This window comes from Oncorhynchus gorbuscha, unplaced genomic scaffold (assembly GCF_021184085.1).
Source record: "Oncorhynchus gorbuscha isolate QuinsamMale2020 ecotype Even-year unplaced genomic scaffold, OgorEven_v1.0 Un_scaffold_1616, whole genome shotgun sequence".
Taxonomy (NCBI): domain Eukaryota; kingdom Metazoa; phylum Chordata; class Actinopteri; order Salmoniformes; family Salmonidae; genus Oncorhynchus; species Oncorhynchus gorbuscha.
Genome location: NW_025746344.1, coordinates 21,686 through 46,483, shown reverse-complemented (window position 1 = coordinate 46,483; position 24,798 = coordinate 21,686). Strand labels below are relative to the sequence as shown.

The 24,798-nt window shown below is 44.1% G+C and overlaps 2 protein-coding genes across 2 annotated transcripts; one reads left to right on the top strand and one right to left on the bottom strand.

The window, feature by feature from the left end:
• Positions 1-104: 104 nt before the first annotated feature.
• On the bottom strand, positions 105-1,856 carry LOC124023371 (cytochrome b-c1 complex subunit 6, mitochondrial-like). The gene is made up of 4 exons (XM_046337897.1): positions 1,691-1,856; positions 1,351-1,377; positions 926-1,087; positions 105-268 (listed from the first exon to the last, which is right to left on the bottom strand). Exons 1-4 carry the CDS (start codon positions 1,733-1,735, stop codon positions 236-238), a joined length of 267 nt encoding a protein of 88 aa, XP_046193853.1. The 5' UTR covers positions 1,736-1,856; the 3' UTR covers positions 105-235.
• Positions 1,857-10,231: 8,375 nt separating this feature from the next.
• On the top strand, positions 10,232-24,798 carry LOC124023368. The gene is made up of 11 exons (XM_046337895.1): positions 10,232-10,324; positions 12,515-12,617; positions 12,740-12,852; positions 13,133-13,414; positions 13,605-13,673; positions 14,002-14,117; positions 14,257-14,310; positions 14,399-14,452; positions 18,933-19,000; positions 24,174-24,307; positions 24,536-24,798. The coding sequence occupies exons 2-11, from the start codon at positions 12,517-12,519 to the stop codon at positions 24,649-24,651; spliced, it is 1,107 nt and encodes a 368-aa protein (XP_046193851.1). The 5' UTR covers positions 10,232-10,324; positions 12,515-12,516; the 3' UTR covers positions 24,652-24,798.

Here is a 24,798-nt window from a genome sequence, read left to right as displayed (position 1 = left end):
GTCTCAATAGCTACCGCCAGCTGGTAGATGAGATTAGATGCGTCACAACTAACAAAAGTATATTACTTCATGAAATCCAACCAGTTACAAAAAAGATTCAACACTTTTAATTTACAATTTATTCACATGAACAGAGTGTGTATGAGGTTACAACAGAGGTTTTGTTTAAAACCAGGTACTTGTTTCTATATCTGACAGGGAATTTCTGCCAGTAGTGCAGGGAGCTGGATGGACTTTATTTGACAGAATGGAAGACTTTGTGTGCCACCTGGGGGACAGAAATGAGAGGTAAAGTTATTGCAAACTGTCTAGTCAAATGTATGCAAAGTGAGTGACACTTGTCTCCTAAAGTAGCTAGTTATACCATCAAATGTATTCTCGCTTCATTCCTCGTCTGGTGACTGAAAGCATATAACCGTAAAACCATATGAGGGTCGGTGTGCTTTTCTTTACCCATGTCTTCACATCCTTCTGTCCTGCACCATCATCCAACTATTGTACTCAAATTCTAAGCTCTCCAATCATGAAGAACTTAACAATGGAGAAGCATGCTATAGAGTAAATACAAATCACTGACTCCTGAAAATGGGTGTCATCTGGCTGTAGAAGTTTAAAATGTTGAGTCACACAAATGTATTTGTGTATCAGTTGTGGTACGTAGCAGACATCTGCTTTGCATAGAGTTGACTGAGGAGACAAGGAGTTGGACCCACTGACATCTCTCTTGGCAGTCTGACAACCAGACTTAGTCTCAGGTTATTTTTTTGGCAGTCTAAGCGAGAGCCAACCTGCTGTAACATTCTATCAAGAACTGCTAGCTTTAAATCAGCTGGTTGCCTTAACATCCACTCATGCCTGGTTGTATGTTTCCCCTTGTACCCCATGGTTAACCGCTGCTGACTGTGTCTGGGTAGATCTCACGTACACAGTGGTCCCGGGCATGGAGAAAGTCGAAAAGCTCTTCAGTGCAGTCCTCTGCGGTCTCGGACTTGGAGCCGACCCTAGATTCGCAGTCCTCCAGTTTTGCCCGGGTGTGGATGCAGTGCTCTGCCTGTGCACACTTGTCCCGCACTGTGTCAAGGGGGTCCTGGAATAAAAGGACCAGGGCTACTGAGAACATAAGTCATCTATTCCATAGCCTGGTCCCAGATCTGTTTGTGCTATAACCAACATGTCTGGCATAACAAACAACCATACATCAGACTTGGCTATAGCACAAACAGATATGAGGCTGGCTATTTATTCCCCCCAGTTGTATGACTAGTTGGCTAGTTGACAAAATATTCTTTAGGTTTTAGAACCAATGCAAGGTGGGCAGATTACGTTGCATCACACCAAATCGATACATACCACCATATCTTCTTCTTCCTCCTCTTCCTGAAAGAAAAACACATTTTAAAGCACTCGAAACATGACACCGATATAACACTACTTGCCAAGGCTGTTGTTAGCCAAGCTAATTAGCATGCTATTTATTGCCACTGGTTGCTCGAAAACAACCGAGCAGATTATTGGCTAACTATGCTGGCTAACTATGCTAGCTAACGTTAGCTGACTGGCTAGCTGACGTACCGGCTGGCTAGACACTGTCTCTCCTGTTAGCTATAGTAGCACATCTAGGCCTTAAACACACGGTTCCGTTCATTATTTAACCACATATTGAATGGAAAATGGTTCATTAATGTCTTACGTCTTCGGGTTCCCCGTTCGGGATCCTTTTCTCCTCGAAAACCATGATGTTACTGCTCTTGCCCTGATATGACTCACTGTCAGATAAATAACTTGTCCACAGAGTTTCTTTGATTGAATGCTGGAGGACGGACCAGGTCACTTACCCGACGTAATCGTGTCGATACGTTACTTATTCTACGTTAATGAAACGGCACCCAATTGAATCCCTGTACGCCACCAAAACTACTGCCACCGTGTGCCCCGGAGAAGTTACACACTGTCAAAAAAAAGGGATTCAGTCACACAAGACTGTCAATTCTCATGTATATATATATATATATATATATATATGCCATTTAGCAGACGCTTTTATCCAAAGCGACTTACAGTCATGTGTGCATACATTCTACGACTTAACCCACTACCCTGGCGTTACAAGCGCCATGCTCTACCAACTGAGCTACAGAACCCCATGTAGACTTATCCATTTCCTAAATTCCAAACCCAATACCGAGAATTTCTAAACGCAACACCCAGCAAATGGTCTAAAGTAAGATTGTATAATTGATTCTGGTTATATATATTTTTATTTATTTTACCTTTATTTATCTACAATCATTGAAAATAAGAATTTGTTCTTAACCTGTTCCTGAACAAGGCAGTTAACCCAGTGTTCCTAGGCCTTCAGAGTTTCTTTGATTGTGTTCCTAAACCATGACGGCCTAGGAACACTGCGTTAACTGCCTTGTTCAGGGGCAGAACGACAGATTTGTACCTTGTCTAATCGGTTATTCAAACTTGCAACCTTTCGGTTACCGGTCCAACGCTCTAACCACGAGGCTACGCTGTTTGCCCTGTACATTAACTGGTGAGCTGAGCACTGCCATCATTGATCATTGCCACACAGCCTCTAATTGTTAATCCACTGCTCAGTCAATCACAACACAAACACACACACACACACTTAGGTCAGTGAGGCCAGACTATCCAATCACTGATAAAGGTTATCCTCTACATTGTGTTAGTTAAAAAAAAAATGTTTATATAGTGTTGCTTGTAGCATCAACAATGTAAGTCTATAAATGACTTAAATGTAAATGTAAATGTAAATATCTCCTGTGTCACTGTCACCGTAAACCTATGATCTTTTTACCATACCCATTTCTACCAAAGTAAGCACTTATTGTTTGGAGGACAGACTGAATGATTAAAGTCCAGGAAAAAGGCAGAATTTTATTGGCCCTTCAAGTGCCCATATTCAAATGATGTTAGGATCAGAGCAACAACATTACACCCACACACAGGCGGGGGGGGGGGGGGGTGATATAGGCTACACATATAGGCATCAACTTACAATTGTGTCATTCATCCCCCTCCTCTCTCCTGTAACTATTCCCCAGGTCGTTGCTGTAAATGAGAATGTGTTCTCAGTCAACTTACCTGGTAAAATAACAAATAAAACAACATACACTGAACAAAAATATGAATGCAACATGCAACAATTTCAATATTTTAGAGTTACAGTTCATATAAGGAAATCAGTCAATTGAAATATATTTATTAGGCCCTAATCTATGGATTTCACATGACTGGGAATACAGATATGCATCTGTTGGTCACAGATACCTTTAAAAAAAAAGTAGGAGCGAGGATCAGAAAACCAGGCAGTATCTGTTGTGACCACCATTTATTTGCCAAATGCAGTGCGACACATCTCCTTCGCATAAAGTTGATCAGGTCTACCTACACCTGTTGTAATCGGATAATGTGACAAATACAATTTGATTTGATTTCATCCAAAATATTGACCAGTCACATTTATTTATTATACAGTTTAATTTATACACACACACATATATATATATATATATATATATATATATATATATATATATATATATATATATATATATATATATATATATATATATACAGTTGAAGTCGGAAGTTTACATACACTTAGGTTGGAGTCATTAAAACTCATTTTTCAACCACTCCACAAATTTCTTGTTAACGAGAATTGTATCTTTAAAATTGTGTAAAATACTTGTATGCTTGAGGGATTTTAATTATGAGATTTTTGTTGTTTTGAATTTGGCGCCCTGCACTTCCACTGGCTGTTGGCGAGGTGGGACGCCACCGTCCCACATATCCCAGAGAGGTTATTAACAAACTATAGTTTGGCAAGTTGGTTAGGACATCTACTACTTTTTCCAACAATTGTTTACAGACAGATTATTTCACTTATAATTCCCTGTATCACAATTCCAGTGGGTCAGACTTTTACATACACCAAATTGGCTGTGCCTTTAAACAGCTTGGACAATTCCAGAAAATGATGTCATGGCTTTAGAAGCTTCTGATAGGTTAACTGACATAATTTGAGTCAATTGGAGGTGTACCTATGGATGTATTTCAAGGCCTACCTTCAAACTCAATGATTCTTTGCTTGACATCATGGGAAAATCAAAAGAAGTCAGCCAAGACCTCAGAACAAAAATTGTAGACCACAAGTCTGGTTCATACTTGAGAACAATTTCCAAATACCTGAAGGTAACACATTCATCTGTACAAACAATAGTACGCAAGTATTACCACCATGGGACCACGCAGCCGTCATACCACTCAGGAAGGAGACGCGTTCTGTCTCCTAGAGATGAACGTACTTTGGTGCAAAAAGTGCAAATCAATCCCAGAACAACAGCAAAGGACCTTGTGAAGATGCTGGAGGAAACAGGTACAAAAGTATCTATACGCACAGTAAAAACGAGTCCTATATCGACATAACCTGAAAGGCCGCTCAGCAAGGAAGAAGCCACTGCTCCAAAACCGCCATAAAAAAATCCAGACTACGGTTTGCAACTGCACATGGGGACAAAGATCATACTTTTTGGAGAAATGTCCTCTGATCTGATGAAACAAAAATGGAACTGTTTGGCCATAATGACCATCATTATGACTGGAGGAAAAAGGGGGATGCTTGCAAGCCGAAGAACACCATCCCTACCGTGAAGCACGGGGTGGCAGCATCATGTTGTGGGGGTGCTTTGCTGCAGGAGGGACTGGTGCACTTCACAAAATAGATGGCATCATGAGGCAGGAAAATTGTGAATATATTGAAGCAACATCTCAAGACATCAGTCAGGAAGTTAAAGCTTGGTTGCAAATGGGTTTTCCAAATGGACAATGACCCCAAGCATACTTCCAATCCTATAGAAAATGTGTGAGCAGAACTGAAAAAGCGTGTGCGAGCAAGGAGGCCTACAAACCTGATTCAGTTACACCAGCTCTGTCAGACGGAATGGGCCACAATTCCCCCAACTTATTGTGGGGAGCTTGTGGAAGGCTACCCTAAATGTTTGACCCAAGTTAAACAATTTAAAGGCATTGCTACCAAATACTAATTGAGTGTATGTAAACTTCTGACCCACTGGGAATGTGATGAAAGAAATAAAAGCTGAAATAAATCATTGTGGTAAAGTGGTGATCCTACCTGACCTAAGACAGAGCATTTTTACTAGGATTAAATGTCAGGAATTGTGAAAAACTGAGTTTAAATGTATTTGGCTAAGGTGTATGTAAATTTCCGACATCAACTATATAAATACTCAGCAAAAAAATAAACATCCCTTTTTCAGAACCCTGTCTTTCATATATAATTTGTAAAAATCCAAATAACTTTGTAAAGGGTTTTAACACGGTTTCCCATGCTTGTTCAATGAATCATGAACAATTAATGAACATGCACCTGTCGAAAGGTCATTAAGACACTAACAGGTTTAAGACGGTAGTCAATTAAGGTCACAGTTATGAAAACCTAGGACACTAAAGAGGCTTTTCTACTGACTCTGAAAAACACTAAAAGAAAGATGCCCAGGGTTCCTGGTCATATGCGTGAATGTGCCTTAGGCATGCTGCAAGGAGGCATGAGGACTGCAGATGTGGCCAGGGCAATAAATTGCAATGTCCGTACTGTGAGACGCCTAAGACAGCGCTACAGGGAGACAGGACGGACAGCAGTTCAACCTCGCAGTGGCAGACCATGTGTAACAACACCTGCACAGGATCGGTACATCTGAACAGCACACCTGCAGGACAGGTACAGGATGACAACAACAACTGCCCGAGTTACACCAGGAACGCACAATCCCTCCATCAGTGCTCAGACTGTCCGCAATAGGCTGAGAGAGGCTGGACTGAGGGCTTGAAGGCCTGTTGTAAGGCAGGTCCTCACCAGACATCCCCTGCAACAACGTGGCCAATGGGCACAAACCCACCGTCGCTGGACCAGACAGGACTGGCAAAAAGTGCTCTTCACTGACGAGTCGCGGTTTTGTCTCACCAGGGGTGATGGTCAGATTTGCGTTAATCGTCGAAGGAATAAGCGTTGCACTGAGGCCTGTACTCTGGATCCGGATCGAGGTGGAGGGTCCGTAATGGTCTGGGGCGGTGTGTCACAGCATCATCGGACTGAGCTTGTTGTCTTTGCAGGCAATCTCAACGCTGTGCGCTACAGGGAAGACATCCTCCTCCCTCATGTGGTACCCTTCCTGCAGGCTCATCCTGACATGACCCTCCAGCATGACAATGCCCCCAGCCATACTGCTCGTTCTGTGCATGATTTCCTGCAAGACAGGAATGTCAGTGTTAGTGCCATGGCCAGCGAAGAGCCCGGATCTCAATCCCATTGAGCACATGTTAAGTTTGCTGAAAATATACGCAGTTGACAGTGAGAAGATGTTTCTTTTTTTGCTGAGTTTAGTTAAGCAGTTAGATTAAACAACTCCTTTGTAAGATAAATGTTTTACAATGAAACATGTATGAAAACATCTGAATTAACACTCCTATGTTAGCAGGCTCAAGCAAGCTAAAAGCAACATGGTAGCAAAAACTAACTAGCAGAAATTGTTAACAAGTTAGAAATTATTTAAATACACTTTGCTGTAGGCAACTATTTACTATTTACAAAATCATGTATGTCATATAAAATATATTCACCCCAGCCAGTATTGTAATCATAACTTACCAGAAAGCATGTAGTTATTGGCTCAGATAGAGCCCACACTACTACACTATAGCATCTCATTAGTGTGCAAGATCTTGAAAATCAGCTGTACATGTGATGGAAGAGTGCACTGCACAGGTGATGGATTGCAATTCCATTGAATTGGGGTTAACCAAAATATGCTACAAGACCTAGAATTACCTTATGTGTATCCCACAAGAAAAACGGTTCACGTTATAAGCTAACTTTTTTGACGAATTTAAGCAAAATTCTCCAAATTCCATGGCTTAACTTCCCATGGAACAATTCCCGGAAAAATTCCTGAAATTTACTGGAAAGTTTCAGACTCTTTGCAACCCTAGCTGTGACTTCCGATTTAAATACTTAAACAGGTTAAAAGTGGTTAATGGTTTGCAGAAAACATTGCAGGAGTACAATATGTCACCAATGCTTTCAGTGAAAACAAAACACCACCTATAGAAATAATGCAGTCCACAAAATTCCACATTACAAAAAGCTGGAGTAACCTACAGTATATGTGATTGCTGGGGGTGTTGATTGAGTTGTGCATTACCTTTTCCACGTATGAGTGGAACACAGCTTCTGGAGTTAATGTTCCACCCTTCAGTTGTTTGGACAGCTCTGCCAGTGACAGTGAGAGGATGAGAGAGGTGTCTGTTTTAGGGTCCTGACATGGGAGTCAAAGAGGGAAGAGTATTTTGACCCCCCCACTCCCCCTTGTTCAGGGACACATTATTCTATTTCTGTTAGTCACATGTCTGTGGAACTTGTTTAGTTTATGTCTCAGTTGTTGAATCTTGTTAAGTTCTTACAAATATTAACATATATACTGCCATTCAAAAGTTTGGGGTCAATTAGAAATGTCCTTGTTTTTGAAAGAAATGTAAAAAAAAATTGGCCATAAAAACTTTAAAAAACATCAAATTGATCAGAAATACAGTGTGGACATTGTTAGTGTTGTAAATGACTTGTAGCTGGAAACGGCAGATTTTTTTCTATTCTGGTTAGTGTCATTGGAACAAAGGAGTGATGGTTGCTGATAATGGGCCTCTGTACGCCTATGTAGATATTCCATAAAAAATCTGCCATTTCCAGCTACAATAGTCATTTACAACAATAACAACATCTACACTCTATTTCTGACCAATTTGATGTTATTTAAATGGAGAAAAAAGTTGCTTTTCTTTAAAAAACAAGGAAAGTTTTAAGTGACCCCAAACTTTTGAACGGTAGTATATATATATATATATATAAGTTACCCAATCAAGGAAGGGCCCCCCCAGTTACCCATATGAGCCCCCTACCTCCTCTCCTCCCAATCTGACGATTAGCAGAGCGGCAGCAGGCTGTCTACAATCATTGAGAGCGGGCTCCTGAATCCTCCTGTGGTTGATGGTTGCAGAAATATATATATATATAATCCATTTTAGAATAAGGCTGTAAAGTAAAGTAAGTATTCAGACCCTTTGCAATGAGAATCGAAATTGAGCTCAGGTGTGTCCTGTTTCCATTAATCATCCTTGAGATGTTTCTACAACCTGATTTAGAAAGGCACACACCTGTCTACATAAGGTCCCACTGTTGACAGTGCATGTCAGAGCAAAAACCAAGACATGAGGTCGAAGGAATTGTCCGTAGAGCTCCGAAACAGGATTGTATCGATGCACAGATCTGGGGAAAGGTACCAAAAAATGTGTGCAGCATTGAAGGTCCTCAAGAACACAATACCCTCCATCATTCTTAAATGGAAGAAGTTTTGAACCACCAAGACTCTTTCTAGAGCTGGCCGTACGGCCAAGCTGAGCAATCGGGGGAGAAGGGCCTTGGTCAGGGAGGTGACCAAGAACCTGATGTTCATTCTGACAGAGCTCTAGAGTTCCTCTGTGGAGATGGAACTCTTGGCCTGAATGCCAAACATCACTTCTGGGGGAAACCTAGCACCATCCTTACAGTGAAGCATGGTGTTGGCAGCATCATGCTGTGGGGATGCTTTTCAGTGGCAGGGACTGGGTGAATAGTCAGGATCAAGGGAAAGATGAATGGAGCAAAGTAAGAGAGGTCCTTGATGAAAACCAGCTCCAAAGTGCTCAGGACCCCGAAAAGCCTTTTTGAAATCTGACATGTTTGGTGGATTCGCAACGAGTGTAGCTTTAATTTGCTATCTTGCATGTGTGATTAAATGAAAGTTTGAATTTTATAGTATTTTATTTGAATCTGGCACTCTGCATTTCCCTGGCAATTGGCCAAGTGGAACATTTGCGTCCCCCCCTATCCCAGAGAGGTTTTAAGGTTCCCATTCCAACAGGACAATGACAATGACCCTAAGCCCACAGCCAAGACAAGACGTGAGTAGCTTTGGGAACACGTCTCTGAATGTCCTTGAGTGGCCTAGCCAGAGCCCGGACTTGAACATCTCTGGAGGGGCCAGGAAATAGCTTTGCAGAGATGCTCCCCATCCAACATGTCAGAGCTTGAGAGGATCAGCAGGGAATAATAGGAGAAGTACCCCAAATACAGGTGTGCCAAGCTTGTAGCGTCATGCCCAAGAAGACTCGAGGCTGTAAGCGCTGCCAAATGTGATATTTCAGTTGTTTATTTTTAATACATTTGCTTTGTCATTATGGAGTATTGTGTGGAGATTGATGGGGGAGGGGGGGGGGGCGACAATGTAATCCATTTTAAAATAAGGCTGTAACATAACAAAATGGGGAAAAATTGAAGGGGTCTGAATACATTCCGAATGCACTGTATGTGTATATTTTTAACATAAAATTGTATTTTTAAAATATATTTTATTCCCTATATTTTAGTCCCTTTATATATTTTAGTCCCTGGGTTTATTGTCCCTGTAAACCCCTGCATTAATCCGGCCCCACACACACAGCAGAGTTTACATTTCAGAGTAGTTCCGACAAGCACATGAACACTGCATACATCCTAACGAAGTAGCCTACTCCCTTCTGGATCCTCAATAGGAATACTGGGTATTTTGAAAATGAGCTAGTCAAGGCTATGTCTGACAATCACTTTCTCCAAAAGGCCTATTCCCAATAAAATAATTCGGTTTTCCTAAACACGGATTTATAATTTATAAATAAATTCACAAACTCTTCATTGTGTGTGTTTCTGCCTTGGCCTGTGGGCAAACGCCTGACGTCATAATCAACTGATTATGACTTCAAGCCTCACACTGAATTGCGTGAATTTATTTTTAAAAAACATAACATACATGTAACACAACACAATATCAAGTTAAGTATGGATATCGTTGGTGCAACAACCCAAATCAGGTATCTGCTTGATTGAGGAGATTGTACAAGATTACGGTAATATTTTCTAAATGTGATGTCCCTGATTTTACATGGGCATGTCTCAGACTTTTGATGAATTAATTTTAACTTTGAAGATTCAGTGGAAAATTGCCACGATGATTAATCTATCAAGAGAAATTGGGAAAACTGTTGCTGACACGATATTGCCACAGGGTGGCGCACATTGTCGTGTTTTCTGTTCGAAACGATGAGAAGCCGACAGGCAAGCGACTTCTGGCCCGCCGGCTCCTCCTCTTCCAAGCTGTCAAGTACAGCAACCTTCACGTAGCTGTCCATGTAGTAACTGTATCAGATTGTAAGTGTTACGAAGAGCAAAAACAAAGTGGTTGGCTCATTCATTACCCCGTTCTGCCGATAGGTTAGTGGTTGGAAATGTATTGGGCTGCATGGTTGCAACTGGCCAAGTTATCTTTCAAATTGGAAGTGGTTTGACAGCTCGCTGCCTATGCCTTGCCCACGAAGGCGCCCCAACAACGGAGTAAGTCAGGACAAATATCTCCGTTATTTTACACCAACTTTGTTTATGCACTTTTAATTGTACTACACTAGCTATGCTGTGAACTCGTGATGTGCTGTCATGTTGCTAGTAATCAAGCAGATTAATTACTCCCCCCCCTCTTTTGTTGATGATGCGTTTGTTTATGTCTGGACAGACAGCGTCCGATAAGGTCCAGCAGCAGTTTGTTGATCAAATGTAGCTAACTAACTTTAGCTGTTTTTTTAGCTGGCTATGTTGCTGGCTAGAACGAAGCTAGAATTTAAATATTTCCACTTGTCAAGAGGACTTGTGGGGGTAATGACCATCTTGCAAGCTGCTTTAGCCGATCTAAGCATTGTTTTGTAAAATGAGCCATGCAATCTTATTAGATTTGTACACAGAACCATATATCTAAAAAGTTTGCCAAAATATGTACACGCGACGCATTCATGGATGTTGTTTCTCAGTATGTGTGTCGTTATATGTGCATTGCTGTGCACACTGTCTGTCTGTCTGTCTGTCTAAGTGTGTGGTGGTCTCTTTTACCTGGCTTTATGCCAGTAGTCATCCTATCTATTCCTTCAAGGGCTTCCCCGTTCTACCCCACCCTGAACACAGAGCCCTCACTTTCCAACCCTCACTCTCTCCGCTGTAGTTCACATAGGAGGAACATCATTCAATGTACTTATTAGGATCAGCTTGAAGTTTTTTCTAGTAACACATTCACGTGTTTGCTCGTGTCTTTTTGTGTCTTTAGTACCAGTGTCCTTTTCAGTGGAATAGAGGTTTGAGAGAATTACAGTACAATATGTTCCACTCTCAGTGAAGATAAAGGTTATTACATACCCCGAGGAAGGTAATAGGGGTGGGAATTAACAAGGGACCTCACAATAAGCTTTTTGCTACTTCAAATGGTCACCCATATTGATCAGCCATAACTGGCCTGTCGGGCCCACACCCAACAAACTGGAGCAAAAAGGCTACCACAAGGATTGTTGAAGAACAGGGTGCACTGTTTTGGAGAAACGTGCCCTTCAGTACAAACTGTCACACAATGTAGGCTAGTAAAACGTTTGAACTTTAATGAACTGAATGCACACCGGGCTGGTTATTATTTTCCCGAGCTCGTGGTGTTGGCTCTATCCCACTTGGTCACTAGTCCGACCAGTGGCTGTTTGTCTGTCAGTAACCATGGAAACTAACATGCACTGTATACGGCCTACTAGCGGCCTAAGCAACCTAAACTTGTTACTGTAGTTGTTAAACCTGGTGATTAGTGTGAGTCAACTTCCTTTTCGCTGTCAACTCTGTCCTCTAAATGTGCATATCAGTCACACAGATACACGCTCCAGCTTCCTGTCTCTGTGTACATACAAACACACATCACATCATCTCACTCCGCACGTGCCTTTCCCCGTATTTGAGCTTCTCCGCAGTACTTGTCTGCTAATTCTAATCAGTGTTAGCCCTGTTTGGAAGTTGAAGTTCATTCCCAAACAGCCTGGCTTTCTATGCTGTCTGAATAAAATGGATTTGGTAGCTCTGGCCTTTTCATATGACTATACCAATTCCACCTGTGTTGTATTCAGTCCTACACAAGATCCACTGAGAAACCTTTTTTATTGCGCACTCAAACACACACTCACACCCATTGTACCATGCCCAGAGCGTGTGTGAGAGAGAGAAAGCAGTGTGAGGTGCTCGGGAGTAACTGGATTAGAGATTATACAGGAGAGCATCTGCCAGAGAGCTCTCCTACCACTAGCTCTAGGCTACCCTTACGCTACCGAGGCTATTTATTGGAAACATTTTTTTTCTTGTGTTAACAACTTTTATTTGACCGTTACTGTAAATAAAGTCCTACGTGTGAAGACCTGTAAAACCAACTGAATGTTACAGCGTGCGCTGTTATTGATAGGTGTGTGAGTGATTCCTCCACTTTAAATCGGCTTGTCACGCAGTAGCCTATATGTGGCATTGACACTTCTCTGTTTCTCTCTCTGTCAGACATGTCGCGACGGAGTATGAGGCTGGTTTTAGGGGGATACTACAACCAATCCTCCGAGGATGACGAATCCTCCTCAGTTTCCTACAGGGAGAGCCCTGTGAGGTGTGTGTCTTCCATGTTGTACAGTATAACCTTATACAGTAGGCCTAATACTTTCTTTAACACCATGTCAAACTCTCCCTCTCTCTTCTCATCAACCTCCTCTCTCTTTCTCTCTCTATCAGGGTCTTTACCAAGAGGAAGAGAGGGGGTCATAACGTGGCCTCCACTCGTACCTCCAGCCGGGCTAACACCACTAGCACGATGGAGCCACTCAGTAATGCTGAGGACAACATTGGTACGGTTCACCCCACTTTCTGCATCCACGGTCCCAATGACACTCCCTCAGTTACTTTCACCGTCTACTGTGTACTCAGTACTGTATGCGTTGTATTACAGTGAGCTAGGTAGGTTAGCTTTGAATTGTAGTTACATAGCTAGGGTAGCTGTTTTTTGTTGTTGTTGTTAGTTAGCTAGCTGGCAAGCCTTTTCTGTCTGTGGTTATAGTTATCTATTATGGCTATTCAAAACGGACCATCTGACCCTCTCTCTATCTCCCCGCAACCCTTGCCCCTCAGGGGTCTCAAGTTTGGTTCAGAGGAGGAAGACCTTCCAGGAGCCTCCCAGTGTGGCTCCAGCACCAGCCCCAATCCTGAATCTGGCTCCTAGCCCCAGGGGCTTCCCCTCCTGCCAGACCAGCCTTAACCAGGCCCAGAGCCAGAGCAGTGCCATGGACAGCTCTGGTTACTCCTCTTCAGAGGCAAGACATTTCAAAGGATACTCTGGATACACCTCTTTGTACGGACAAAGGGCTAGCGCCAGCCAGAGCTCTGGCGCCAGCAGGGAAAGCGCCAGCTGGAGTGAGTAATGTGTGGGTGTGTGCTTGTTTGTTAGCATTAGCATAGCGTTAGCTTGTCTAAATGCTTGAAGCTTGTTTGTTAGCATTAGCTTGTTTCTATGCTTGTAGTCTGTTTGTTAGCATTAGCTTGTCTCAATGATTGTAGCTTGTTTTTTTTTTAGCATCGGCTTTAACTCTGTCTCCTCCTGTAGCCCCTCCGTTTGTCCCTGCCGGTGTGGGGAAGGCCATTCTAATTGCCTTCCTCCTCCTCTTGACTTTTGGTGAGTGGCATCACACCCCATAATCATACAGTCTATAGTTATATAGAACTACCATGAAAAGAACCAACAGCAAGCTGTGTATACTTGCACTTTTACTTTATTGGTGCTAGATGTAAATTGTCCACACATGACATCCCTAACCTTAGTACTTACTAGCGATTTAATTCACTGAGGGAACGTATAAAATGGCACTAACAGAAGTACAACACATACTATACGAGCAATAATGTAGACACAATAATGTTCACACATCTAAATGTTGTCTGTGAAACCTGTACGATACGGTGCCCCTTGGCATATTCAGGTCTATTCTGCCTCTCTCTGCTAGGCTGCTGGCACCTTGCCCCCTTAGTATGGTCCACCCTGACTCCGACTATGACCCTGAACCGACCAGTCATCACCCCGACTCCACCCCCTGTCTTCAGTCTGCCTCCCAAGGCTATGGTAGGTTCTGATAGGACCACATACCCGCCAGTCATCTCTCTGTCATCTTTCTCTTGATTTGAAAGGATGCTGCATTGACGCACTGCATATGTAACCTACTCCTGGATTGTACAATAAAGTTTGTCAACTCCTTCTGCAGGATGAAGCGTCGGTATTCAATTCTGCTTTGGAAGCCAAGATGAACACCATCCTGGTAAGAGAGACCGAGAGAGAATACAAACTATAGTTCATTTGGGTGTATTCATTTTTGCTGAACTGAGTTGTGCGTGTTTCTCCCGCAGACAGAAATAGAAACGCTTAAGAAGCAAGAGCACCAGCAGAAATTTGTTACCGAGGTGAGTACTCTACAGCGGTGGTTCCCAAACTTTTTATAGTCCCGTACTCCTTCAGGCATTCACAACCCGGCTTGTGGGAAAGAGCTCTTATAGGACCAGGGCACAAATAATAATTATATAATAATTAATCATTTTGCTCTTTATTTAGCCATCTTACATATAAAACTTTGTTTATTAAAAATTGTGAATAACTCACCACAGGTTAATGAGAAGGGTGTGCTTGAAAGGATGCACATAGCTCTGCAATGTTGGGTTGTAATGGAGAGAGTCTCAGTCTTTAATCATTTTCTACACACAGTCTGTGCCTGTATTTAGTTTTCATGCTAGTGAGGGCCGAGAATCCACTCTCACATAGGTACGTGGTTGCAAAGGGAATCAGTGTCTTAACAGCACGATTTGCCTAGGCAGGATACTCAGCACAGCCCAATCCAGAAATCTGGCAGTGGCTTCTGATTAAATTACATTTTCACAGAACCGCTTGTTGCAATTTCAATGATGCTCTCCTGTTCAGATATCGGTAAGCGGACTGGAGGCATGGCATGAAAGGGTTAACGAATCCAGTTATTTGTGTCATTCGTTTCGGGAAAGTTTCTGTGTAATTGCACACCCAACTCACTCAGGTGCTTCGCTATATCACATTTGACATTGTCCGTAAACTTGAGTTCATTTGCACACACAAAATCACACAAAATCATTTGCAACACACAAAATCATACAATGATGGAAATACCTGTGTGTTGTCCTCGTTAATTAATATAGACAGAGAAAAGCTTCAACTTCTTAATCATAGCCTCAATTTTGTCCCACACGTTGAATATAGTTGCGGAGAGTCCCTGTAATAGCCTAGTGGTTAAAGCGTTAGTCCAGTAACCGAAAGGTTGCTGAATCGAATCCTCGAGCTGACAAGGTAAAAATCTGTCGTTTTGCTAACCCATTGTTCCCCGGTAGGCCGTCATTGTAAATATGAATTTGTTCTTAACTGACTTGCCTAGTTAAATATTTAAAAAATCCTAGATTCAGATCATTCAGGTGAGAAAAACCTCACCCAGATAGGCCAGTCGTGTGAGAAACTTGTCATCATGCAAGCGGTCAGACAAGTGAAAATTATGGTCAGTAAAGAGAACTTTAAACTTGTCTCTCAATTAAAAATATTTAAAAAAACGTGTCAATACTTTGCCCCTTGATAACCAGCGCACTTCTGTATGTTGTAAAAGTGTTACATGGTCACTGCCCATGACATTGCATAGTGCAGAAAATACACGAGAGTGCAGGGCCCTTGCATTAACAAAGTTAACCATTTTCACTGTGGTGTCCAAAACGTTTTTTCAAGCTGTCAGGCATTCCCTTGGCAGCAAGAGCCTCTCGGTGGATGCTGCAGTGTACGCAAGTGGCGTCGGGAGCAACTGCTTGCACGCGCCTTACCACTCCACTATGTCTTCCTGTCATGGCTTTTGCACCATCAGTACAGATACAAACACATCTTGACCACAAAAGTCCATTTGATGTCACAAAGCTGTCCAGTACTTTAAAAATATTATCTCATGTTGCCCTGGTTTCCAGTGGTTTGCAGAAGAGGATGTCTTCCTTAATTGATCCCCCAGAAACGTAACAGACATATACCAGGAGCTGTACTAGGCCCGCCACGTCTGTTGACCAATCCAGCTGTAACGCATAGAATTCACTGGCTTGTATGCGAAGCAGTAATTGTTTCAAAACCTCTCCTGCCATGTCACTGATGCATCATGAAACCGTGTTGTTTGATGGAGATATTGTCTGTATAGTTTTTTTGGGCCTTTCCCCCCAGCATTGTTCCAGCCATATACGTGGCAGCAGGAACAATTAAGTCCTCCACAATAGTATGGGGCTTGCCTGTCATCGCCACTCGGTAGCTCACCATATAAGGCGCTTCTAGCCCCTTCTTATTAATGGTATGTTGGTTTTATACAGTTGAAGTTGGAAGTTTACATACACCTTAGCCAAATACATTTGAACTCAGATTTTCACAATTCCTGACATTTGATCGTAGTAAAAATTCCCTGTCTTAGGTCAGTTAGAATCACCACTTGATTTTAAGAATGTGATATGTCAGAATAATAGTAGATTTATTTCAGCTTTTATTTCTTTCATCACATTGACAGTGGGTCAGAAGTGTACATACACTCAATTAGTATTTGGTAGCATTGCCTTTAAATTGTTTAACTTGGGTCAAACGTTTTGTGTAGCCTTCCACAAGCTCCCCACAATAAGTTGGGTGAATTTTGACCCATTCCTCCTGACAGAGCTAGAGTAACTGAGTCAGGTTTGTAGGCCTCCTTGATCTCACACTTGTTCAGGCCTGCCCACAAATTTTCTATATGATTGAGGTCAGGGCTTTGTGATGGCCACTTCAATACTTTGACTTTGTTGTTCTTAAGCCATTTTGCCACAACTTTGGAAGTATGCTTGGGGTCATTGTCCATTTGGAAAACCCATTTGCAACCAAGCTTTAACTTCCTGACTGATGTCTTGAGATGTTGCTTCAATATATCCACATAATTTTCCTTCCTCATGATGCCATCTATTTTGTGAAATGCACCAGTCCCTCCTCTGCAGCAAAGCCCATGGTTGGGATGGTGTTCTTTGGCTTGCAAGCCTCCCCCTTTTTCCTCCAAACATAACGATGGTCATTATTACAAAACAGTTATATTTTTCTTTCATCAGACCAGAGGACATTTCCAAAAAGTACGATCTTTGTCCCAATGTGCAGTTGTAAACCGTAGTCTGGCTTTTTATGGTGGGTTTGGAGCAGTGGCTTCTTCCTTGCTGAGCGGCTTTTCAGGTCATGTCGATATAGGACTCGTTTTTACTGTGCATATAGATACTTTTGTACCTGTTTCCTCCAGCATCTTCACAAGGTCCTTTGCTGTTGTTCTGGGATTGATTTGCACTTTTTGCACCAAAGTACGTTCATCTCTAGGAGACCGAACGTGTCTCCTTCTTGAGTGGTATGGCGGCTGTGTGGTCCCATGGTGTTTATACTTGTGTACTATTGTTTGTACAGATGAATGTGTTACCTTCAGGCATTTGGAAATTGTTCTCAAGTATGAACCAGACTTGTGGTTTACAATTTTTGTTCTGAGGTCTTGGCTGATTTCTTTTGAGTTTGAAGGTAGGCCTTGAAATACATCCACAGGTACACCTCCAATTGACTCAAATTATGTGGTCCTTCTGTAGCTCAGTTGGTAGAGCATGGCGCTTGTAACGCCAGGGTAGTGGGTTCGATCCCCGGGATCACCCATACGTAGAATGTATGCACACATGACTGTAAGTCGCTTTGGATAAAAGCGTCTGCTAAATGGCATATATTATTATTATATTATTATATTATTATATATTATTTATGTCAATTACCCTATCAGAAGCTTCTAAAGCCATGACATCATTTTCTGGAATTTTCCAAGATGTTTAAAGGCACAGTCAACTTTGTGTATGTAAACTCCTGACCCACTGGAATTGTGATACAGTGAATTAATCTTGTGTCATGCACAAAGTAGATGCCCTAACTTACTTGACAAAACTATAGTTTCTGAACAAGACATTTGTGGAGTGTTTGAAAAATGAGTTTTAATGACTTCAACCGAAGTGTATATAAACTTGCGACATCAACTGTACATGTTTTACTACTCTAACGTCGTCTTAATTCTCACTCAAACTCCTGTGGCTTATTTTTCAAATTGCCATGTTTCGTTTCTAAATGTCTGCGCAAGAGTGAGGGTTTCATCAAGTTGTGAGATAGTACTTTTGCATATATTTATTTTCATTTATTTTACCTTTTATTTAACTAGGCAAGTCAGTTAAGAACAAATTCTTATTTTCAATGACTGTGTGTATCTAACCTAACGTAGCAGATAAAAAAGTGTAATGTCCAGAGGTCTGTTTATAATAACGAGATGCTCATGTCTCTGCTCTGACATTGGGAATCGTTGTCTCAAATGAGGGAAGGCAGGCGACAAGCTGAGATCCAAAATAAGCCCATAGAAATGCATTGGGCTTATTTTGGACAGATTCTGGCGAGAGTGAAACGTTTCACTTTGCCTCTTCCTCTCTGATCTGTCTGAGGTGGAAAAAAACTGCTGCAGTGGGTTATGGACATTGAGGTTAATTACCACATTTCTGTGCTGAACTGGGTTGAATATTTGCTTAATGAAAACGACAACTCCCTTCAGCCCAGTGTCCCACATAGTTCTTGACTTGATTTCTTTCGTGAATGATTTGATTTCTGTCTACAGAAACGGTGCGTTGGGCTCAGAAAAAAACCCAAACTAAATGGAATTCAAGTACTTGAACCGATGTCGGTCAATTAGTTGTTTAATAACTGAAAAAAATGTAATGTTGGTTAATCGCTCAGCACTAGTTTCATTTCCAGGGTTTTATACTATAGCAGTGTTGTTATTTACATACAGGGCTGAGATGTGGTTTCTGTGCTTATCTATCCCAACAGATGGTAGAGAGACTACAGACAGACTTGACAGACGTGAGGACAGACATGAGGAATGTGAGAGTGGACAGGTGAGTGTTTATTTAATTTAGTTATTTAACGTATATTTAACTAGGCAAGTCAGTTAAGAACAAATTCTTATTTTACAATGACGCCGTGGGCCAATTGTGTGCCGCCCTATGGGACTCTCTACAGCCTGGGATCGAACCAGGGTCTGTAGTGACGCCTCTAGCATTGAGATGCCCCTAGCTCCTTACCCATGCTCCCTATGCAGATTTGAAAGGATTTAAGACATTGGTGAATAGGAAAAGTATGAGACAAACTAACATCCCAAACTAGCCAGCAGCATACCACCCTCCATACCACCCTCCATACATTTACATACATTTACATTTAAGTCATTTAGCAGACGCTCTTATCCAGAGCGACTTACAAATTGGTGCATTCACCTTATGACATCCAGTGGGACAGTCACTTAACAATAGTGCATCTAAAACTTAGGGGGGGGGTGGGGTGAGAGGGATAACTTAACCTATCCTAGGTATTCCTTAAAGAGGTGGGGTTTCAGGTGTCTCCGGAAGGTGGTGATTGACTCCGCTGTCCTGGCGTCGTGAGGGAGTTTGTTCCACCATTGGGGGGGCCAGGGCAGCGAACAGTTTTGACTGGGCTGAGCGGGAGCTGTACTTCCTCAGTGGTAGGGAGGCGAGCAGGCCAGAGGTGGATGAACGCAGTGCCCTTGTTTGGGTGTAGGGCCTGATCAGAGCCTGGAGGTACTGAGGTGCCGTTCCCCTCACAGCTCCGTAGGCAAGCACCATGGTCTTGTAGCGGATGCGAGCTTCAACTGGAAGCCAGTGGAGAGAACGGAGGAGCGGGGTGACGTGAGAGAACTTGGGAAGGTTGAACACCAGACGGGCTGCGGCGTTCTGGATGAGTTGAAGGGGTTTAATGGCACAGGCAGGGAGCCCAGCCAACAGCGAGTTGCAGTAATCCAGACGGGAGATGACAAGTGCCTGGATTAGGACCTGCGCCGCTTCCTGTGTGAGGCAGGGTCGTACTCTGCGGATGTTGTAGAGCATGAACCTACAGGAACGGGCCACCGCCTTGATGTTAGTTGAGAACGACAGGGTGTTGTCCAGGATCACGCCAAGGTTCTTGGCGCTCTGGGAGGAGGACACAATGGAGTTGTCGACCGTGATGGCGAGATCATGGAACGGGCAGTCCTTCCCGGGAGGAAGAGCAGCTCCGTCTTGCCGAGGTTCAGCTTGAGGTGGTGATCCGTCATCCACACTGATATGTCTGCCAGACATGCAGAGATGCGATTCGCCATCTGGTCATCAGAAGGGGAAAGGAGAAGATTAATTGTGTGTCGTCTGCATAGCAATGATAAGAGAGACCATGTGAGGTTATGACAGAGCCAAGTGACTTGGTGTATAGCGAGAATAGGAGAGGGCCAAGAACAGAGCCCTGGGGGACACCAGTGGTGAGAGCGCGTGGTGAGGAGACAGATTCTCGCCACGCCACCTGGTAGGAGCGACCTGTCAGGTAGGACGCAATCCAAGCGTGGGCCGCGCCGGAGATGCCCAACTCGGAGAGGGTGGAGAGGAGGATCTGATGGTTCACAGTATCGAAGGCAGCCGATAGATCTAGAAGGATGAGAGCAGAGGAGAGAGAGTTAGCTTTAGCAGTGCGGAGCGCCTCCGTGATACAGAGGAGAGCAGTCTCAGTTGAATGACTAGTCTTGAAACCTGACTGATTTGGATCAAGAAGGTCATTCAGAGAGAGATAGTGGGAGAGCTGGCCAAGGATGGCACGTTCAAGAGTTTTGGAGAGAAAAGAAAGAAGGGATACTGGTCTGTAATTGTTGACATCGGAGGGATCGAGTGTAGGTTTTTTCAGAAGGGGTGCAACTCTCGCTCTCTTGAAGATGGAAGGGACGTAGCCAACGGTCAGGGATGAGTTGATGAGCGAGGTGAGGTAAGGGAGAAGGTCTCCGGAAATGGTCTGGAGAAGAGAGGAGGGGATAGGGTCAAGCGGGCAGGTTGTTGGGCGGCCGGCCGTCACAAGACGCGAGATTTCATCTGGAGAGGGAGAAAGAGGTCAGAGCACAGGGTAGGGCAGTGTGAGCAGAACCAGCGGTGTCGTTTGACTTAGCAAACGAGGATCGGATGTCGTCGACCTTCTTTTCAAAATGGTTGACGAAGTCATCTGCAGAGAGGGAGGAGGGGGGGAGGGGGCGGAGGATTCAGGAGGGAGGAGAAGGTGGCAAAGAGCTTCCTAGGGTTAGAGGCAGATGCTTGGAATTTAGCGTGGTAGAAAGTGGCTTTAGCAGCAGAGACAGAGGAGGAAAATGTAGAGAGGAGGGAGTGAAAGGATGCCAGGTCCGCAGGGAGGCGAGTTTTCCTCCATTTCCGCTCGGCTGCCCGGAGCCCTGTTCTGTGAGCTCGCAATGAGTCATCGAGCCACGGAGCGGGAGGGGAGGACCGAGCCGGCCTGGAGGATAGGGGACATAGAGAGTCAAGGGATGCAGAGAGGGAGGAGAGGAGGGTTGAGGAGGCAGAATCAGGAGATAGGTGGGAGAAGGTTTGAGCGGAGGGAAGAGATGATAGGATGGAAGAGGAGAGAGTAGCGGGGGAGAGAGAGCGAAGGTTGGGACGGCGCGATACCATCCGAGTAGGGGCAGTGTGGGAGGTGTTGGATGAGAGCGAGAGGGAAAAGGATACAAGGCAGTGGTCGGAGACTTGGAGGGAGTTGCAGTGAGGTTAGTGGAAGAACAGCATCTAGTAAAGATGAGGTCGAGCGTATTGCCTGCCTTGTGAGTAGGGGGGGAAGGTGAGAGGGTGAGGTCAAAAGAGGAGAGGAGTGGAAAGAAGGAGGCAAAGAGGAAAGAGTCAAAGGTAGACGTGGGGAGGTTAAAGTCGCCCAGAACTGTGAGAGGTGAGCCGTCCTCAGGAAAGGAGCTTATCAAGGCATCAAGCTCATTGATGAACTCTCCGAGGGAACCTGGAGGGCGATAAATGATAAGGATGTTAAGCTTGAAAGGGCTAGTAACTGTGACAGCATGGAATTCAAAGGAGGCGATAGACAGATGGGTAAGGGGAGAAAGAGAGAATGACCACTTGGGAGAGATGAGGATCCCGGTGCCACCACCCCGCTGACCAGACGCTCTCGGGGTGTGCGAGAACACGTGGGCGGACGAAGAGAGAGCAGTAGGAGTAGCAGTGTTGTCTGTGGTGATCCATGTTTCCGTCAGTGCCAAGAAGTCGAGGGACTGGAGGGAGGCATAGGCTGAGATGAACTCTGCCTTGTTGACCGCAGATTGGCAGTTCCAGAGGCTACCGGAGACCTGGAACTCCACGTGGGTCGTGCGCGCTGGGACCACCAGAGTAGGGTGGCGCGGCCACGCGGTGTGGAGCGTTTGTATGGTCTGTGCAGAGAGGAGAGAACAGGGATAAACAGACACATAGTTGACAGGCTACAGAAGAGGCTACGCTAATGCAAAGGAGATTGGAATGACAAGTGGACTACACGTCTCGAATGTTCAGAAAGTTAAGCTACGTAGCAAGAATCTTATTGACTAAAATGATTAAAATGATACAGTACTGCTGAAGTAGGCCAGCTGGCAGTGGGTGCGTTGTTGACACTACACTAATCAAGTCGTTCCGTTGAGTGTAATAGTTTCTGCAGTGTTGCTATTCGGGGCTAGCAGGCTAGCTAGCAGTGTTGTTTACGTTACGTTGCGTTAAAAGAACGACAATAGATGGCTAGCGAACCTAGAAAATCGCTCTAGACTACCCAATTATCTTTGATACAAAGACGGCTATGTAGCTAGCTAAGTAGCTAGCTACGATCAAACAAATCAAACCGTTGTACTGTAATGAAATGAAGTGAAAAAGTGATACAACCTGTGAATGCGACCGGGTAGTTGAGTTCTATACAGAAGACGTTGGCTAGCGTTGGCTAGCTGTTGGCTAGCTAGCAGAGTTGGCTAGCTAGCAGAGTCACCTACGTTAAGGACGACAAATAGCTGGCTAGCTAACCTCGGTAAATTAAGATAATCACTCTAAGACTACACACTCTAAACCTAAACAACACAATTATCTTGGATACGATGATACGATGATACGAAGACAGCAAAGACAGCTATGTAGGTAGCTAACACTAAACTAATCAAGTCGTTCAGTTGAGTGTAATAGTAATAGCAGTGCGTTACTGGGAAGACATCCTCCTCCCTCATACCACCCTGCATCCCACTGCTGGCTTGCTTCTGGTTGGTTCCTAGATGGGAGACCAGATTCTGCTGTAAGTGGTGTTGGAGGGCCAGGAGGAAGCACTCTTTCCTCAGGTCAAAATAAAAAATATCCCAATGCCCCAGGGCAGTGATTGGGGATACTGCCCTGTGTAGAGTGCTGTCTTTTGGATGGGATGTTAAACGGGTGTCCTGACTCTCTGTGGTCACGTTGCCTATGGACACAAATCCACCGTCGCTGGACCAGAAAGGACTGGCAAAAAGTGCTCTTCACTGACAAGTCACGTTTTTTTCTCACCAGTGGAGATGGTCGGATTCACGGTTATCGTAGAAGGAATGAGCGTTACACCAAGGTCTGTACTCTGAAGCGGGATCGAGGTGGAGGGTCCATCATGGTCTGGGGCGGTGTGTCAAAACATCATCGGACTGAGCTTGTTGTCATTGCAGGCAATCTCAACGCAGTGCGTTACTGGGAAGACATCCTCCTCCCTCATGTGGTACACTTACTGCAGGCTCATCCTGACATGACCCTCCAGCATGACAATGCCACCAGCCATACACTGCTCGTTCTGTGCAGGATGTCAGTGTTCTGCCATGGTCAGCGAAGAGCCTGGATCTCAATCCCATTGAGCACGTCAGGGACCTGTTGGATCGGAGGGTGAGGGCTAGGGCCATTCCCCCCCCCAGAAATGTCCAGGAACTTGCAGGTGGCTTGGTGGAAGAGTGGGGTAACATCTCACAGCAAGAACTGGCACATCTGGTGCAGTCCATCAGGAGAAGATGCACTGAAGTACTTAATGCAGCTGGTGGCCACACCAGATACTGACTGTTATATTTGATTTTTACCCCCCCCCCCCCCCTTTGTTCAGGGACACATTATTCAATTTCTGTTAGTCACATGTCTGTGTAACTTGTTCAGTTTATGTCTCAGTTGTTGAATCTTATTATATTCATACAAATATTCATACACATGTTTATTTTAATCTATTCTATTGTAGTGTGGATCCTTTGGATTGGGAACGTCGTTTGAGCCAGCAGACAGCCGGCTTCTCCAGTCAGGTAGACGACCTCAAGGAGCAACACACACACGTCAGGGGGGAGAATCGCTGCCCTGGAGGACCAGACTGCCACGGTAATGTACACACCCACAAACAGGTACACAAACCCGGTCAAATTTGTAGCACTTAACTTGTGCTGAATAACTGAAATATGAATGGCTGAGTCCAAAATGGCACCCTATTCCCTATGTAGTGCCCTGGTCAAAAGTACTGCACCTATAGGGAATGGGTGCCATTTTTGGACTCCGACAACATGAATGATGAGCCTTCCTAACCTAATGGATTTGGTGTCTGTTGTGTAGCTGCAGCAACAGGTCTACTCTGTCCAGAACCAGCCTCCCCCAGAGCCCAGACCCACCAAAGCCAACGCACACCTGACCACCGAGCTCAAAGAGGCCATGGTCAAATGGCTGCATGAGAATTTGCCCCATAATGAGCCACGGATAGTGAAAGAGATTGTGAAGGACTGCAGTCCCCCATTGGCCGACAGGATGCCGGACTTTGCCTTAGAGTCCCAAGGTGCCAGCATAGTGAGCACTCGGTGTTCCGAGACGTACCGCACTCG

Coding starts and splice junctions, on each gene's coding strand:
- LOC124023371 (XM_046337897.1), bottom strand. CDS start 1,735: ATGGTTTTCGAGGAGAAAAGGATCCCGAACGGGGAACCCGAAGAC. Junction 1,088..1,350: donor AGGAAGAAGAAGATATGGTG/GTATGTATCGAT, acceptor CTTTTATTCCAG/GACCCCCTTGACACAGTGCG. Junction 269..925: donor TCCATGCCCGGGACCACTGT/GTACGTGAGATC, acceptor TCTGTCCCCCAG/GTGGCACACAAAGTCTTCCA.
- LOC124023368 (XM_046337895.1), top strand. CDS start 12,517: ATGTCGCGACGGAGTATGAGGCTGGTTTTAGGGGGATACTACAACCAA. Junction 14,118..14,256: donor GTCTGCCTCCCAAGGCTATG/GTAGGTTCTGAT, acceptor CTCCTTCTGCAG/GATGAAGCGTCGGTATTCAA. Junction 14,311..14,398: donor CCAAGATGAACACCATCCTG/GTAAGAGAGACC, acceptor TTTCTCCCGCAG/ACAGAAATAGAAACGCTTAA.